The sequence below is a fragment of the Phyllopteryx taeniolatus genome, chromosome 15 (genome assembly GCF_024500385.1).
Source record: "Phyllopteryx taeniolatus isolate TA_2022b chromosome 15, UOR_Ptae_1.2, whole genome shotgun sequence".
NCBI lineage: Eukaryota > Metazoa > Chordata > Actinopteri > Syngnathiformes > Syngnathidae > Phyllopteryx > Phyllopteryx taeniolatus.
Window position 1 is genome coordinate 13670563 of NC_084516.1, and position 19369 is coordinate 13689931.

The 19369-nt window shown below is 41.3% G+C and overlaps 1 protein-coding gene across 1 annotated transcript in view; it reads left to right on the forward strand.

The window, feature by feature from the left end:
- sppl3 (signal peptide peptidase 3) overlaps window positions 1–19369 on the forward strand; it is a 39136-nt gene that overhangs the window by 14725 nt on the left and 5042 nt on the right. The window contains exons 2-7 of the mRNA XM_061799333.1: window positions 6290–6367; window positions 14523–14614; window positions 14701–14820; window positions 15033–15111; window positions 16441–16553; window positions 17158–17264. Of these exons, the coding sequence (XP_061655317.1) occupies window positions 6290–6367; window positions 14523–14614; window positions 14701–14820; window positions 15033–15111; window positions 16441–16553; window positions 17158–17264 (589 nt within the window). The remainder of the gene's footprint in view (window positions 1–6289; window positions 6368–14522; window positions 14615–14700; window positions 14821–15032; window positions 15112–16440; window positions 16554–17157; window positions 17265–19369) is intronic.

Genomic DNA, 19369 nt, shown 5'->3' on the forward strand with positions numbered 1-19369 from the left:
CGACTCACATAGTCTCGAGTGTAAAATGGTCTATGTACAACCCCAATTCCAATGAAGTTGGGATGTTGTGTTAAACATAAATAAAAACACAATACAATGATTTGCAAATCATGTTCAACCTATATTTAATTGAATACACTACAAAGACAATATATTTAATGTTCAAACTGATAAACTTTGTTTTTAGCAAATAATTATTAACTTAGAATTTTATGGCTGTAACATGTTCCAAAAAAGCTGGGACAGGGTCATGTTTACCACTGTGTTACATCACCTTTTCTTTTAACAACATTCAATAAACGTTTGGGAACTGAAGACACTAATTGTTGAAGCTTTGTAGGTGGAATTCTTTCCTATTCTCGCTTGATGTACAGCTTCAGCTGTTCAACAGTCCGGGGTCTCCGTTGTCATATTTTGCGCTTCATAATGCACCACACATTTTCAATGGGAGACAGGTCTGGACTGCAGGCAGGCCGGTCTCGTACTCGCACTCTTTTACTACAAAGCCACGCTGTTGTAACACGTGCAGAATGTGGTTTGGCATTGTCTCGCTGAAGCAGGGGAGTCCATGAAAAAGACGTTGCTTGGATGGCAGCATATTTTTCTTCAAAACCTGTATGTACCCAGAGCTGCATGAATGCAAAGTTATCAATGTCCTTTCACCATCGTTCCTGTCATACTGTGTTTTTGTTTGCACATTAAGGACAAACTTCCTGTTTTGGTTTAATTCGTATTTAAAAAAAAAATAATAATAATAAATAAATAAATAAAACCATTCAAGCAGCAAGTTTTTTTTTCATGTTTTGAAGATTGCATGGTGAAAGCTGCAGTTGGCTATTAAGGCCTCTTTATACACCCACGGTCGCGCGGCCGACAACCCCCGCATTGCATCATGTGACCGACGAATTGCCCCGCGCAGCATCTCTGCGTAGCTTGCCGCGCACCCGACAAAAATAGTTGCTACACGTCGAACGTCGAGAGATCATCTCTCGTGATTGGTCCGTTTTAGTCACATGCTGTGATGACTTACTCAGCGTGCCCCTTGGTACTACATACCATCTACGTCGCCGCCTTCTCAATCGATTTTGCAGCATAATTAAACGTATCATCTGGTCATCTAGGTCCATTTGTTCTGTCGCCATTGTTGTTGCTTTTGTTCTTTGTTACTGAAAGGAAATTAAAAACGGCTACCGGAATTGCCAAAAAAAAAATGCAGAGGAAACGACACCCTGTGGTGTCCTATCCAATACCAGCCGTAGCGACACCCCCGACTTGGAGGAGAACTGCAGCACACTTTCAAAACAGCGTGCGTGGGTTGCACCCGAGTATAAAGGCAAACTACGCGGGGGACAGCCGCAGTGACGTCAGCGCGGTCGCCGCCCGCGCGAGTATAAGGAAGCCTTTAGTGTGGACTTAATGGGTGGCAACAATGGGGAAATGAAATACCAGTATTTTGAGGGCAATAGCCCATCAGCAACATATTGGGGAAGGAAAAAAAAATAAGAATTAGGAACTCGCTCATTTTTAGACTGGTGAACTTCAAAATTTCGAATTATGAACTGAACTAGTTTTTGTAGAAAATGAACTTTTCCAACACTGATCCTGTATTATTTCACATCGCAATATATGTCGCATGTTTAAGAAAGAATCGCAATATCGTTTTTTTCCAATGTCGTGCAGCCCGAGTTAACAGCGAATTTGTCCTGATAATAGGGTCAGAAATGGGTCAGGGCCGAGAATCTTAAATATTAAACGTGTTCAATATTTACAACCAAAAGTCTTCGTTTGTGGGGAAACGAGTCATTGTTCAGTGAATTCTGAGGTGAAACGGAATGTAGCCAATCTTGAAGCTACCTGACTCAGGAACAAGGAAGCGGCAGTACATTAAAAAAATAAATAAATAAAAATGCCCTACCCCATGTCATATTTTGCATCAGTGAGTTCACCAGGCGGTAAGAAGTGTTTCTTCTTTCAATTTCCAAAGCATTTCTTTTTTTGTCAATGACCATTTTTTCCAACTCTCCCGCCTCCGGTGTCTTTGGCAACTCTCAGGAAACATCGGGAATTATCAGCACAACATATCCACTAGCCAGTCAAGTCAGGCCATCAAAATAAAAGCATACCAGTAAAATAACATGGGTACACCAAACCTGGAACACAAAGTCCAGCGGACCTCAGAAATGGAGGACCAGGTCATGGCACTGTGGGAAGCCTGAAAGTGCTTATTTAACAGCTCCTTTTTTCATGGTCTTTTCTTTAAGTTAGGGATATTTCTGTAAAAGACCACAATCATTACCTCCTCTTATGTGACTTCTTTGTTGTTGTCTTGCGTTACCGTGTTGTTGCTATCTTTCTTCGTTTTTGTTAGCTCACGTTCGATCACGTAATAGTTCTGTCTTGAAGGACTGGGTTGATGGCAGAACAGAATCTTTTTTTTTTATTGTTTATTTTTTGTTTATCTCCATGGTGTAACAGATAAACATTAAATAAAAAGCAAGCCATTCTTAGAATTAGTCTTTTGATGCTTGCCAAACTGTGGTTTCAGGATGTATAATGACATTGTTCCCTTATTTAGCAACATGAGCGTCAAAAAATTAAAAGCATTTTTTAATATGTTGTACCAGAGTTCTGCATATTTCATACCACCCTGGTCTTAACAGCAGAGCATGTTAACAAATGTTTTTTGTTTGGCCTTGGAAAAGGTCTCTTCATTAGTATGCACTCTTGTTGCATTAATAAAGGCAGAATTGTTGATAGTGATACAGCTCTTGTTATGGATGTAATCAAATATTGTGCGGCTTTACATTGCTAATGGACAATCAGCATAATGTGATGTAAATGGAACATATTTATGTGTGCAAGTTGCTCTACAATAACATGCAATTAATGTATGTGCCATTGGGTTGTTTTTTTTAGCTTTTGTACATCCTTTTAATGAACAAGTATTTCAAAATATAGTATTTTAATGTAATCCTGCTGAAGTAGTGTTCTAATGGAGCAGAACTTCTATCCAGGAATTTAGCTCTATGTATTATAGAGTAGCGATGGGGAACAACAGTATTTTGTTCAAACATCATACAATTCTGAAAACAAAACCTCACAGGGACTGTTATGAAAATCAAACAAGTCCTTATATAATAGATTTGTTTAATTGTTGCATCGGTTTTTCATGAATTTAGTATGGCCCTCGGAGGACTTTAGGGAAACTGAAAAGTCCACTGAGAAGAAAAAAGTTCCCAAAGAAAATGGTTCGCCACACTTTATCTCAGAAAAGGGTAATGCATACGCTCCGTGAAGTGCAATGGTAATGGTATACAGGAAATAGAGGGTTTACGTACACTATTGCATTCCTCACTCAAGGAGGGGGAGTTTGACAGGCGACTGACAGGTCAGCATCTTGGTCAGAAAACAGCGAGCCACAATGGCTGCCTTGTCTATTTCCCTAGCAACAGGCCTGCATTAGAAGGTTGCGGGTCAGGTCCAGGCTGTGTCAAAACACTCAACACTTCAAGACGCTGGATCTGATTTAAGCCCCCTTCACATTCACACTCCTGGAAGTTGATCTGAAAGGAAATTCCTTGCATTAGCACAAGGCAGAGCTTGAAGCATGAAACATTGTGGTTTCATGTTTCCATTTGACATTGCCAGTGTAATATCTGCACTACAGGTTGCAATTCCCACAAATGTTATATGTAAATGCTGAGAGATGCTGTCACCAAGCCAAGATGCCAAAGAATGAAATGAACAGAGGACCAGAACACTTGTTCATGCGTCACAGTATATTCTAGCATTCCCTAGATGCCTAGCAAATATGTCCTTTCGGGGCTCTGAGGTGTATGACGGCAGAGTGAGTTCTGAGTAGACTGACTGGACACTTAGTAAGTTAGTTTTGTGTTAATTTTGTGTAATATGCATCAATGCTTTTTTTGTCCTTGAACTTGCAATTTATCTTCCTGCATTGTTCAATATTGCAGAACCGACAAGTGTTAGTAGTGCAAGGTCACCAGTCCCAAATGAGCTACACATTGTGTTAATTGATTGTCATCCTTTCAGGATTGGTGCTGCTACTATGTTGAGTGGAAGAATAAAACTGGGGTCAAATGCTAAACCTTTGACTGCTTGTCTCTCTGCATTCAAGTTCAAATTCAAGTGCAATCCATCCCTTTGGTATCTTGTTTAAAAGTACTATTGGGTCTGTTCACTGCCAGTAGCAGTTTTTAATTTCCTGACACCAGCCTATTGATTGATTGCAATAATGTTTTAACCTTGTTGCACTCTCTCTTGTGGACTGTGCCAGAGGGGGGACAAGCTTTTGCGAATGGGAAACACTATGGTTTTGTGCCAACACGCAACTTAACTCGCCGCCTGCCCTACCTTCCTCAAAAGGCAGTCGTCTGTAGTCAATAAAACTGAGACTGACATTTAATATTTTTAAAACACTTAACTCACTAACCAGGTGTCTGGCCACCTCCATTTTAAAAAAAATAAGTTTTAGGGCCGCACGATTGTGGCCAAAATGAAAATCACGATTTATTTTCATCAATATAATTATGATTATTCCTCATGTTAGGGAAAATATTTATATTTTTATTTAACTACTTTCCAACAAACAATATGTAAAAGGTAAAATGAAACTAAATCAAAATAAATGATGGATACTAAAATTACAATGACTAAAAGTATTCTCCTTTTTCACAGTCGTCTTGGAAATAGCCCTTGTACTTGAGTCCACACAATTTGTCTAAAAAATAAACTCTACTCTGGTGTGTGTGTGTGTGTGTGTGTGTGTGTGTGTCAGCAACTACTATTTTGTGCTTAAAGTTATATCGATTGGACTTAATTGATTTTTAAAAGAAATTCTTTGGTCCCTTGCTATTCTTATTTTACTATCAGACCATTTCCGCTTATTGCTTGCGCTTAATAAGGGCCAGCAGTCTCAGGGGAGTAGAATATTTATCCTGTGTTAGACAACAGCTATTTTTATAGTTTGCAGTGATGCACTATGTATTTAATGTCTTGTCGCTTTTATTGAATGTTTGCAATGTGTTCAGGTTACTGTGCTAATAGCATACCAGTCAAATTGAGCTTTCCCAACACCATTCAACATTTCAGCTATATATACTTTACATGTGCGATGTTCCTGTATATTCAGGTTGCTGGTTGCCACTGTATTTCTTCAGTGCAGAATCTAAATGTTTGACTGAAATCGTAATTGTACATTTCCACATTAAAGTAGATCAGCTAAGATGGAACACCATTAGCTTGTGATACGAGATGCCAGAAATAATGAGGCTAATTAATTTGTTCTACTCTTAGCAATGTATTTTTATGGTATTGTTCCAGAAAATGTTACTGGAGCTCCAAATTGTAACACTTTTGGGATATTCCTCTCTGAAGATTTTCACTGTATTTATTTTGTATCTTATTTATTGTAATCTTACTCAAAAATGGAAAAATAAATTATTATTTGTTCTTCATTTTTAATAGACTTTACACTGATTTTATCGCCCTGATTGATATCGGCCGATAATTAGCATTTTATGATGATCGGCTAATCGGCTTTGTTATAATTCGCTGATCATTGATTGGCTCCGCAAAAGACATTTACTCCGCGTCGCCATCGTGCACAGTGTATTTAAATCCAAAAGCTAGTTTATTTTTAGCCTTGTTGTGTGTCTTTTGACGTAGTACAGTAAATATCTGCCAGGCAATAAGGTTATTTAAAAAAAAAAAAAAAAAAAACATCGGTGGTGTGGGACAGACGACACGTAATGCCTAGATCAGACTACAAGACAAATTTGGTCTTTCACGATTTCACTGTCAGACTACTGCAATAAAATCTTGTATTCCGATACCATTATTTCTGTCATGTTGTAATGTTTGATTGACCTGACTGATTAGAATACATGACCTGACTAGAGGAGTGATTCCCAACCTTTATTGAGCCATGGTACATATTTTACAATTGAAAAATCTCACGGCACACCAACAAACAAAAATGTCATTTTGTACTTTCTGCCATCTAATAGAAGACCATTCAGTTGTTCTGTCTGTCACTATGCCTCACTGGCATAAATAGATCAACAAAGATACATTATTTATTGTAAATATATTTTTTTAGCAATTAAGGACACAAGTATATACAGTAAATGAACAGGTCATTTAAGTAGGCACATTGCACCATCTTGTGATCTGATCGGTTATCGTTTTTTTAAACTCTGATCAGTGATCGGCCCCAAAAATCCTGATCATGTAAAGCCTAATTTATAACATGTTTTCTTCTCTTCAGGGCGTACTCTTTAGTCGACTCCAGCCAGGTGTCTACCTTCCTCATCTCCATCCTTCTCATAGTTTATGGCAGCTTCAGGTGAGTGTCACATATCAAATCATTTGTCAAGATGTGGCTCTGCATTTTACCAAACACACTTAGACTTCACTTAGGATTTACACTGCATGGTTCAAGTTACACAATCAGTTTTTATGGGGGGGGGGGTCACAATTAGTGGTAGAGGTGCAACAATTAATCCATTAATCGACAACTGATCAGTTATCAATTTATTTGAAAATTATTTTCATAAAAGCTTCATTGCTTAGAGTTGCCATTATTTAACTTAAAATTATCCAAATCCTCAGATTTCAGCCTCTCAGCAATAAATATTCAGATTTCTGTAGTCCTCCATGAAAGAAGACTGATTTTATGTGTTTAATCAACTTTTGCAAACATCTGTTTTTACTTTGGAAAGTAATTACCAACATTTTCCCCTATTTTCTGACGCGTTACAGACCAAACCAGTCATTGAATCATAATCAGTTTATGGAAAAATTGGTCAGTTTAATCTATCTTTATAAAGAAAAAGTGATATTTGCAACTGTAGTATGAATAACCTGATATTGCTTAATTATGTGGTTTTGTTTTATCATTAAATGATACCAAATAAACTACAATAAGTGGTTAATAAACAGTAATCAGAAACAAATATTTTGCAATAAACTTTAATGCAAAATGTTTTATCCGATTCATCAATGGAATAATCGATGGAGTAATTGATTCTAAAAATATTTGATAGTGACAGCCCTAATTAGTGGTGTGTCCATCATTAAATAAGCAAAATAATTGCAGATGGCGGCAAGTGGAGAATGTGAATTTTAATCAAACACTATGTAATGTATAATATTTGAAATTTTGGTTCATCAAACTTCCGTGTTGTCACTGTTGACGCTTGTGGAATTACATGCAATTTGGGCATCTGCGCATGTAGGTCATTGCATGTGTTTAATTCATGTAAACATATAGCCATATCGGATATGTGTCACCTGAAATGTATATGGAAATAGTCTAAAAAGTGAATGTATGAAGGCATTGAATCAGAATTGGGCACTTGGACCGTAGGTGTGAATGCGAATGCGAATGGTTGTTTGCTTCTATGTGCCCTGCGATTGGCTGGCAACCGGTTCAGGGTGTACCCCGCCTCCTGCCCGAAGATAGCTGGGATAGGCTCCAGCAGCCCGTGACCCTAGTGAGGATAAGTGGTAAAGAAAATGGATGGATGGATGGACCTGCAGTATAAATCCAGCCTTGGTTTACTAATTGTTCATTTCAAACCATTGTTTTAAGTTATTTGTTACAGGGCTGTCTGTGCATTGTGATTTGAAGCTACTGTGGTAAATTCGCAATTTCTTGAAATAAACATTGTCTGATCAATTTATTGCTCCCAAACTCTACCAACAGTATAGATCCCTAAAGCATGTGATCTGGAATTGGCAATGGCTTGCTTGTACTGTATTGCTTGTATTAGTGCAGCATCATAATGATGCTGTTACTTTAATGCTAAATTACTGTATTTTGTTGCTCATTTATCTGTATTTTATTCAGAAGTGTGTCACCATTTTTTCTTTCATTAGAGAAATGCTTTTAGTTGCCATGTAACAAAATGAGCTTTCACATAGTCAAGTAAATAACAGTCAGTTCACATAGGCCTTAGGTAAGTAGTTATGTGTTCAGTAAGACAGTTTCTATGATTTAGAGGAATTTACGTGGCATACTTTGGTTTTGCCACTACATTGTGAAAATGATGTATGGACGTCAATCGACTAAATGTACATTTTCTGTTAAAATGATATTTGCACTGCTCATACAGCTGTTTGCAATGATTTCACACAGCCAACCTGCATCCAGTGCTGTAGTTGTAGCATGATTTTGCTACATTACGAGCACTCCGGCCCGCACCTGTAATGCTGTTTTGATGGATTTACTTGCATTAGAAAAACACCCACAACGCACTGATTTACAGCAGCCTCAATGGCATCTACATGGCCTCGCCGAGTTTGGAGTCGCATACTGAATTTGGGTTTTGCACGTTCATTTGTCATCGAGCACCCCATCAATCCAGCGTCCGGATAGACAGTGCTCATCTGCTTTGTATCAACTCAAGCTGCTACGAACATCAGGAGTATAAGCCAGTCTAACGCCACCTGCAGCATAATTGCAAGTGTTCCTAAGAAAATGGTGATTTGTGTAGGAGATGATCAGAAGGGGACATATAACTTCAGAATCAGAATCAGAATCATCTTTATTTGCCAAGTATGTCCAAAACACACAAGGAATTTGTCTCCGGTAGTTGGAGCCGCTCTAGTACAACAGACAGTCAATTTACAGAACACTTTGGAGACATAAAGACATTGACAAAAAACAACAACAAACAACAATTGTGCAAAAAGATGCAGAGTCCTCAGTTGGAATGGCTAATAACGCAATAGTCCGGTGCAATGACCATTGTGCAAAGGGCACTGAGACTTCAAGGAGTGTATGCGGTTTAAAGTGACGAGTACTGCGATAATCTGGGACAATGGTTGTGCAAATGTTACAGATACTCCTCAATCAGTGTGCAAATGGAGCAGATGCTACTCTGGCATGAGTGGCCACTATATGCAAATAGTGCAGCACGGCGAGACAACTACAGTGAGTGCACGAGTAATACATAATACAGAAATGTGACAACGAACTCAAGTCAAAAAATTGCCAGCTTGTTGTAATGGAATTGTAAGTTAGCTGTTCAAGAAGTTGATTGCAAGAGGGAAGAAGCTGTTGGAATGTCTACTAGTTCTAGTTTGCATTGATCGGTAGCGCCTACCTGAGGGAAGGAGCTGGAAGAGCTGGTGACCAGGGTGGGGAGGGTCCGAGAGGATTTTGCACGCCCTTGTCTTAGTTCTGGCAGCGTGCAAGTCCTCAAGGGTGGGTAGGGGGGTACCGACAATCCTTTCAGCAGTTTTGATTGTCCGTTGCAGTCGGAGTTTGTCCTTTTTTGTAGCAGCACCAAACCAGACTGTGATGGAAGAACACAGGACTGATTCGATGACCGCTGTGTAGAACTGTCTCAGCAGCTCCGGTGGCAGGCCATGCTTTCTCAGAAGCCGCAGGAAGTACATCCTCTGCTGGGCCTTTTTGAGGACGGAGTTGATGTTGGTCGCCCACTTCAGGTCCTGGGAGATTGTAATTCCCAGGAACTTGAAGGTCTCGACGGTTGACACAAGGCAGCTGGACAGCGTGAGGGGCAGCTGTGGCGAAGGATGCCTCCTGAAGTCCACGATCATCTCTACAGTCTTGAGCGTGTTCAGCTCCAGGTTGTGTCGGCCGCACCACAGCTCCAGCCGCTCCGCTTCCTGTCGATATGCAGACTCGTCACCGTCCTTGATGAGGCCGATGACAGTGGTGTCATCTGCAAACTTCAGGAGTTTGACAGTCGGGTTCGCTGAGGTGCAGTCGTTCGTGTAGAGAGAGAAGAGCAGCGGAGAGAGGACACAACCTTGGGGCGCCCCAGTGCTGATGCTGCGTGTGGATGAGGTGGCCTCCCCCAGCCTGACCTGCTGTGTCCTGCCCGTCAGAAAGCTGTAGATCCACTGGCAGATGGCAGGTGAGACGCTGAGCTGGAGAAGCTTGGATGAAAGGAGATCAGGGATGATGGTGTTGAACGCTGAGCTGAAGTCCACGAACAGGATCCTCGCGTAGGTCCCTGCACTGTCGAGGTGTTCTAGGATGAAGTGCAGTCCCATGTTGACTGCATCATCCGCAGATCTGTTCGCTTGGTAGGCAAACTGCAGGGGGTCCAGCAGGGGACCTGTGACACTCTTGAGGTGGTCCAGCACAAGACGTTCAAAGGACTTCATGACCACAGATGTCAAAGCGACAGGCCTGTAGTCATTCAGACCCGAGATTGCAGGTTTCTTGGGGACTGGGATGATGGTGGAGCGTTTGAAGCAGGATGGAACTTCGCACATTTCCAGTGATCTGTTGAAGATCTGAGTGAAGACTGGCGCGAGCTGGTCCGCGCAGACTTTGAGGCAGGATGGAGACACGTGGTCCGGGCCTGCCGCTTTGTTAATCTTTTGTTGTTTGAAGATGCGTCTCACATCCTGTTCATGGATGGTTAACGCAGAGGTCAGAGGTGTGATTGTGGTCGCGGGTGCGGCCGGGTTGGTGTGTGGTGTGAAACTGTCCTTTTCAAATCTGCAGTAGAAGGTATTCAAGTCGTTGGCTAGTGTGCTATTGTTCTCAGCTTGGGGGGATCGTCGCTTGTAATTAGTCAGCGACTGGAATGCATGCCAGACTGATTTAGAGTCGTTTGTGCTAAACTGTTTTTCCAACTTTGCTGTATAGATCCTCTTTGCAATGTTAATTTCTTTAGTCAGCTGGTTTCTAGCTCGATTATACAGGGCCCTGTCCCCGCTCTGATATGCGTCCTCCTTAGCTTGGCGAAGCTGCTTAAGTTTAGCAGTGAACCACGGCTTATTGTTGTTGAATGTGCGAAATGATTTGGTTGGAACACAGACCTCTTCACAGAAACTGATATAGGATGTAACAGTGTCCGTATATTCATCCAGGCTGCCAGCTGAATTTTCAAAGACACTCCAGTCTGTGCAGTCTAAGCAGCTTTGAAGTTCCATCTTGGCTTCATTTGTCCACTTTTTGACTGTTTTCACTGTAGGCTTCGCACATTTAAGTTCTTGCCTGTACGTCGGTATTAAGTGAATTAAGCAGTGATCAGACGAGCCCAAGGCTGCACGAGGTATAGCACGGTATGCGTTTTTTACCGTGGTGTAGCAGTGGTCTAAAGTATTATTTTCCCTGGTAGGACAGTCGATGTGCTGCTTGTATTTAGGGAGTTCGTGGTTGAGTTTAGCTTTGTTAAAGTCCCCGAGAATAATGAGGGGTGAGTCGGGGTGTTTTTTTTCAATTTCGTTGACTTGATCGGCGAGCGTTAGCAATGCGGCGTTCGTGTTAGCTTGAGGCGGAATATAGACGGCAGCGAGAATGAATGATGCGAACTCACGTGGGGAGTAGAATGGTTTACAATTTAAGAATAGCGACTCCAAATGCGGGCTGCAGTGTGTGCTGATCACCGTGACGTCCGTACACCATTTTTCGTTGATATAGAGGCATATCCCGCCGCCCTTTGTTTTCCCCGATGATTCCATGTCGCGGTCCGCTCGATGAATGTGGAAACCGGGAAGCATAATGCCGGCATCAGGTACAGCGTCGCAGAGCCAGGTCTCCGTGAAGCACATGGCCGCGGAACGTCCGAAGTCTTTACTTGTCTTTAACAGAAGATGAAGCTCGTCCATTTTGTTGGGTAGGGAGCGTACGTTCGCGAGGTGGATCGACGGGAACGCCAATCTGTGTCCTCTCTTGCGGAGTTTCACCTGAATGCCGGCTCGCTTCCCTCTGTGGCGCCGCTTCCGTCTCCATGCGCCGAAAACCGCGGACGCCGCACCGGTGAGTAACTCGGGGAAAAAACTGAGCGGATATTCGAAAGTTGGTGACAGAAAGTCTGGAGTAGACTCCTTGATGGTTAGCAGGTCTCCCCTTGTGTAAGTGAGTCGTGTAAGGTCTCCAAAGACGGACGAAAAACACAAAAACAAAGACAATACTAGAGAGCGCGTTACCGAGGCGACCACACTGGTAGGCGCCATCTTTGCTTGAATCATTCCGTCCCAAGTTCATTTATCCTTTCCAGTTTGCATTTGTTTGCAACACTGAATTGTTTCATAAAACTAGAAATTGTACCCATCTCGGAAATGTGGTATGTGAATGCTGAATGCTGTTGCTGAGTTGAAGTGGGAAAGATATAATTACAGGTGCCACCCGGCTCGGTGCCTGTAGGGGTTTACCCCGGGGGGTGAGAGGATAGCGTCCCTCTGCCTTCGGGTGTGGGGAACTGGTCCTGACTATTGTTTGTGCCTTTCGATCAAACAGCAGCACAGAGCACGCTCCCTTTTTGGAGTCCTTGGAGGAGCTGACTACTCCCGCTGGGGTCTCCCTCGTTCTGCTGGGGGACTTTAATGCTCACATGGTCAATGACTATATGAGACCTGGACGGGCATGATTGCGAGAGTGTGTTAGACTCCAGAGGGATCACTTAAAGGGAAAAACTTGTAGTTTGGATTTGAAATATATCTTCTGTGACACACTTCCTGGAACCTCTCTGACCTACACTATATGGAGGTTTTCATAGCTGGTTGATAGATCACAGAGTATCAACGCAATTCCCAGAAGGACTGTGACCATTTTAGGTATGTTGTTGTTGCGACTTTCGTCTTTTTACGTCAGGGGTCGCTGCAGCGAGTCACTCTCCTGATTTGTTTGGAACAATTTTTTTTTTTTTCACACTTATTTATTTATTTGTTTTTATACACGTGGGCTTGGGACTGGCAGTGGCTTGGTATTGGGGCACTGACCGGGAGTCGAAACCATGCCGTCTGCATGGATGTGAGCATTGAAATTCTACTAGGAATAGAAATAATAGTCTATTAGTTAGGCCTATCGTGATAATTACTATATCGACTAATCATTCGATAAATGAAATGTACACAATAGTTTTTCCAGACTCGATAAATTGTCATTGTTGTGGTGAGGCGGCGTCTGGATCACACAGTGAGCCGACAGAGTTGGGCGGCAGTGTCATTCGCCGGTAGTGGGCTCATGGAATGCCAGTGGACACTCTTGCCGGTGTTGGCTCCGTCCAATACTCCACAGCCCTGCTCCATGTGCAGCGCGTAGATTCACACAACAGAGACACTTAGGGTAACAGCCGTGTGACGTGAGCACTTCGTCTTGAACGTCACGTCATTTATCAAGATTGTCGTCGTCTTGTCGGCACAGTAGTTGGGATTGTTTTTGTTTATTTTTAAAAATACTAGATAAAAACAACTTCTAAGTAATCAAAAACAAGATCTCTGTCTCATACGAGCTCCATCGGGAGCCACCATATTTACGGCGTGCGTTAACGATGACGTCACCACGCATTTACATCGAGACGACGCATGCGCAGACAGAGCTTTTCCTGGCTCTATTCTGAATGACGGTATACATGGTGAAAATTTACTTCTGATCGTTTTAGCAAAAGGAATATTGCACCCCTGTGAACGCGAATGAAATTCCATTCAGATCCGGCCTGTTTATTCTGATAGAGGTTTTTATATGGAGCATTTTCATTCGGTTTGGGCTTCTATACAGATTATAATCCGAATGGAAGGCTTCATATCAACCAGGCTAGTCTTGCAGATCTTTTTATTCTTTATTTCAGACCCAGGGGTATCTATATCACAGAGTGAAGAAAAACAATTTGATAGAGAAACAAGAAAGGAAATTCTAATAATAATAACAATAATACAGATTTTAAAGCAAAAAATGTAATAAAATATAATAAAATAAGAGTGGGCCTTATTTTCCATGATTTCAGAAACATAAAAAAAAACAACTATCATTTATCTTGATAGTTTTGGGGAAAATATGTTGTCTTAAAATTATCGTGACAGGCCTACGGTTAGTCAAATGCTGTCCATTGTGTGCCATTTATTGTGGATTTGTGTCTTAAAGCTATCGACTGGTGTGCTGCCTAAAAAAGCACATCATCATTAACTATGAGCCACTGCAGCCACACAGACCCCCGCTATGGCGCAACTCCTCCAGATGGAGTCACTTGCTCAATACAACAGATTCCCAATAGACATTGTTTTCAAATAGTTGTATAATTGATAGTTAATCTTCCTCAGAGACAATCTCGTATTAGGTTTAGGGTATTAGTTTCAGTTTTCTGCGATTGGCTGGCAACCAGTTCAGGGTGTACCGCGCCTCCTGCCCGATGATAGCTGGGATAGGCTCCAGCACGCCCGCGACCCTAGTGAGGAGAGGCGGCTCAGAAAATGGATGGATGGATGGATGGATGGATGGAGTTTCAATTGTTTAGTATTGGTAATTGCTATGATCGTCCAGCGCTTTTCTATCTAGTATCTCGCCTTTGTCCAGTATTTCGTGTGGGTTGTTGTTCTAACCTAGATGTCTTGTTAGTGTCAAGCATGTGCATTCAGTTAGCTTTACTGTCTCTGCATCTACCGCAGTAGCTAATAAGTCAATTACACTTCAGACCTCAAGTGTCAGTAATTTGTCACAATTAAATTGAGTGCTGAATAGTTAAAGAAGCCTGTAAATCTGGCATTACCTCACTGTACTCTTGTCCCCATCGCAGGTCATTAAACATGGACTGTGAGAACCAAGAGAAGGACAAAGATGGCAATCCCATCACAACGGGCTCCTTCAACAACAGCAACACAAACAACAGTGAGTGGAGTCTTCGCAGCTTTACATTGTTTTTTTGTGTGGTCCTCCATGAAAACAGACTTGTTTCTTACTGTTTTGTGTTGCAGGTATTCAGACTATAGACTCGACGCAGGCACTGTTTCTACCCATAGGAGCCTCCGTGTCTCTGCTCGTCATGTTCTTCTTCTTTGACTCGGTCCAGGTGGTCTTCACCATCTGCACGGCAGGTAAGCGCCACATAGCACAAAAGCACAGGCAAATGAGTGCTTTACGGCTTACACACACAGTAGTGTCTCCATTTTTTTTTTTTTTTTTTTTTGTGCTCTGCTGATGGAAGTGCAAAGATAATTAGCTGCTCCGTGAAGCGGACACAAAAAAGGACGAGAATGAGCTGACTGTATCTCATTGCTGTTCTGTGCTCTCACTTTCCTGTCCTCAGTGCTCGCTACAATTGCTTTCGCTTTCCTCTTGTTGCCAATGTGCCAGTATCTGACGAGGCCCTGCTCCCCACAGAACAAGTAAGATGATTTGTGTGTGTGTGTGTGTGTGTGTGTTTGTGTCAGTTTTTGGTTGATCGCTCATCAATCATCTGTATACAGGTCTGATAGTAAAAGACTGAAATAGGGCTGTGATAATGTTTACTTTAACAATCGATTAATCGCTTGTTGGTTTTTAGTTTTGTTTGTTTTTAATTAATTATTTATTAATTTGACATACCAGACACCATATTGCCTCATATAGTGACTATTTTTACTCAACTTCAGAGTTATTTATTTTTTTTGTATTATGTTTTATGAAATCATGAAAAACATCTGTCCATTTTCTATAGTGTTTGTGCTCACTAGGGTCTCAGGTGAGCTGGAGCCTACCTCAGCTTACTTAGGGCGAGAGGCAGGGCACACCCTGGACTGGTCACCAACCAATCGCAGGGCACGTCTACATAGACAAAATCATTTCTGTTTGTTTTCATACCTTTGTTACATCTTCAATTAACCTAACATGCATGATTTTGGGATGTGGGCAGAAGCCGCCGGACGTGGAGAACATGCGAACTCTACACAGGAGGGCCTGAGCTGGGATTCAGTTCAATTTTTAACACAATAATATAAAAGGGTATATATTACAATATGTCAAATTTGTAGCACTCTCGCTTTCCACTGCGCTGTAAATTTCAGCTTTACAGATGCCATGTCTGCTTTCCGGCCTGTGTGTGTTATAGTAAAGATGTCTAATAATGGTATAACGGTTAGTTTAAAGCCACCTACTGGCAAAGCCTATTTTTCTCTCAGGGGTCTTTGAAGTGCAGCGCGTATTTCTCCAAATAATTACGATACGGCATCTAATAGATTGGAGGTTATTAAGGAAATGCTTATTTTTTGACAACGTGGTCTTAAACCTTTATACTCTCATTGTCTCAACCCTCTTTTATTGAGGTGATTTGGCGAAATAATTTATGGACTTGGGAAAATCAACTATTAATTTTTGTGCATATCGTATATCCCAGGTGGTGTTTTTCGCTCCTGTGATGGTGCAGAAATTACTCTGCTTAGTTTAAAAAAAAATCAAGTCACTGCTCATGCAGCCTTCTAAAGGTTAAGTTTAGCATGGTTTCTACTCTGGACATTGCAGCTCATTACAGTGGTGCACCACAAGGAGTGGCAACAACCCACCCAACTATGCAACCAATGAGTTCTTCACACAGATCCCAAACTACTTGAAAAGTCATTGTTAACATGGATCTGTTCACATATTTTCATGTTTATTTAGACATCTGTAAGGGTAGAACATTGTTGTGTATGTTAGTACTGTTGTCTCTAAATGTTTTTCTCTCCTGCATCCGATTGCAGGATTTCATTTGGCTGCTGTGGCCGCTTCACTCTGGCTGAGCTCCTGTCCTTCTCCCTCTCCGTCATGTTGGTGCTCATCTGGGTGCTGACTGGACACTGGCTCCTCATGGACGGTGCGTCACCCTGTCAACCACTCTTGTGCTAGTTGGGACCGTTCACCACAGCCAAGTTTACACAGTGCTCCCTAATACGCACAACGCCTACCAGCCTGATCACTGTCAAAATAGTTTTTGGTTCTTTAACAATCAACATGACAAATGCACTACTGTATATTTTTAATCTTTGACTTAATCATCATTACCTTCACCAAGTGAAAGAGATATAGTTTTGATAACCATTTGTTGATTAGTGGTTTGTTAGTTTGCAGGATAATGCAAGGAAATATAATATAAATGGTACAAGAGCGGCCTACTTGGCTACAATCAGCATCGGTAGTATTGTTACAGTTCAACGACTTTGCTTTTTATAAACAACATCAACAACATGGCATCAGCAGTGGGGAACCAGGGATTCAGGACATTCTGCAGCTCCTTCATAAATCCCCTCGTTGAGCACCTAGATGTAGTCAAATGGCCATTTCTATTAGAAGTCTGTGGATGACATCATATGAGCTCATACTGCCATTTGAATTCTCTTAATAATTAGCCCAGGGTTGAATAGTTAGTTCATATTTTTAAATAAGCTTGCAATGTATCTTGTGGTTTTCCTTCCTTGTAGCATTGGCAATGGGCTTGTGCGTGGCCATGATAGCCTTTGTGCGGCTCCCCAGTTTGAAGGTGTCGTGCCTGCTGCTGTCAGGGCTGCTCATCTATGACGTTTTCTGGGTAAGGACATCACCAGCATAGATGCTGACACACACTTAGCTCACACACACAGTGCCGCCAGCCAAGAGACATGAGGACAAGCTCATTGTCATCAGCTTACTTTCTCCCAAATTAGTTTGAGCAAAAAGATTCTGATTTGGCTGTCGTGGTATTGACTTTGGTGTTTGTCGCTGTGATTTATGAACCTCAAATGACATTATTGCCACTGTCAATCATAGACCCCGTTCATTATGGAACAATAAGCAACAGAAACCAATCAATAAGTCTCCCATCTGATGCTTTAATATACAGGGCCTCCTCTTTTCATGGGGGGAAAAAATTACCTTCTCAAAGAAAAAAATTAAAAACAAGACATTTAGTCCCTAAAATATGTGTACAAAAATCTGCCAATGAAACTAGTATGAATTGAGTTATGGTTCTTAAAATTAAGATATTGTATTGTAAAGTCTTATTGTCTTGCTGAAAATTTTGAAAAAGTCCAAACGGTCTTAAAATAAGTCCAGTAAGATGTTATGATAGATAAATACGTTATATAGATTACGACATTTCGAGGTTAGGAACGATGCACAATAAACACGCAGGGGTGTAAGAATAAGTCGCCACGTGGCACATGAAGGCACGCTCAGTTGCCGCCATGTTTTTCTTTGAAGTGTTTTATATGTGTGACATACAAATGTACAAATATTTACTCTAATTATGACTAAAATACTCCTTTGGTGCAGAATGTTGAGAAAAATGTAGGTTCTGTTCCCACCAGCGCAACAGAAAGTAAACCAACACCTCTTGCCCCATACAGGTGCTGGGCGTACTGCATGCATCTAAAATGTAATTAAACCACTGCACGCACAACAGCGACATCTGTTTTATTCATTTAATAATGAGTCCTTCTTATTTTAAAATTGCTTCTTATAAGTAATTCAGAAGGTTCTTGTCATCACTTATATTCATTTTCAATCCATGTTCAGATCCTCCACATCAAATAATATCCCCAAATAATTTGGATGGTGTGCTGCTTTATAATTCAGAAAATTGCATCTCCATGGTGTTTAACAGTGCTTCCCAACCACTGTGCCATGGCACATTATTGAGAGGTCTTCAGGTGTGCTACAGGACATTATTTTTGTTCATCTATTTATGCCAGGGACGAATAGCGACACAGAACAATTAAAGGCTCCTCCACTAGATGGCAGAAGGTACAGTTAACGTGTGTATTGTCATTCACAGCAGAAGAATAATAGCTTTGTGTCCAACTAAACAGGCCCAGTGAATTTGTCAGTAATAAGATCATCATCAATATTAGTATATGCTTTTTGTGACGTGAGATTTTTCTAATTTAAAAATATTTGCCTTGCCTCAGTAAAGGTTGAGAAACACTGGTAGGCTTTACACGGCAAGTTTAAAAAAACGATAACCGATCTCCGATCACAAGATGGAGCAATGTATCCATTTACCTGACTTGTTCATTTATTGTATATACTTGTATACTGAGTACTGTATCCTTCCATCCATCCATCCATTTTCTGTACCGCTTATCCTCACTATGGTCGCGGGCGTGCTGGAGCCCATCCCAGCTCAAAATTATTCTCTAGCATTTTAGACAAAATTTAAAACATCAATGACCTCTAGGGGCATTCAAGGGTTGGCCACTGACATAGGTTTAGGTCAGATCAACATTACAACATGACAGAAACAATGGGTGCTAACTTACTGTAATTAAATTACTTTAATAAAGACAGTTAATGACATGCTTACTCTAACTTCCTCACTGCCCCGGCTATATAGACGGGTGTTGTCCAGAGTTGCTTGAACGCAGCATGCTCCTCCTTGTGTACATTCTTCAGGTGCCCGATCAAATTTGTGTTGAAGCATTTAGATGACGTTCCCCACAACATACTTCAGTTGTGTACAGACTGCAAATAACTTGTTTGTCTGAGGCACCGCAAAATAGTCCCACACCGATGATGTGTTTTTTAACCGACAAGATGAAAAAAACTTTATTGGCCGTCAGATAGTTACAGTACTGCGCCACAAAACACGTGACTTACAGTACTGCGCCACAAAACATGTGACAAGGCTAAAAATAAACTAGCTTTTTTATTCATACG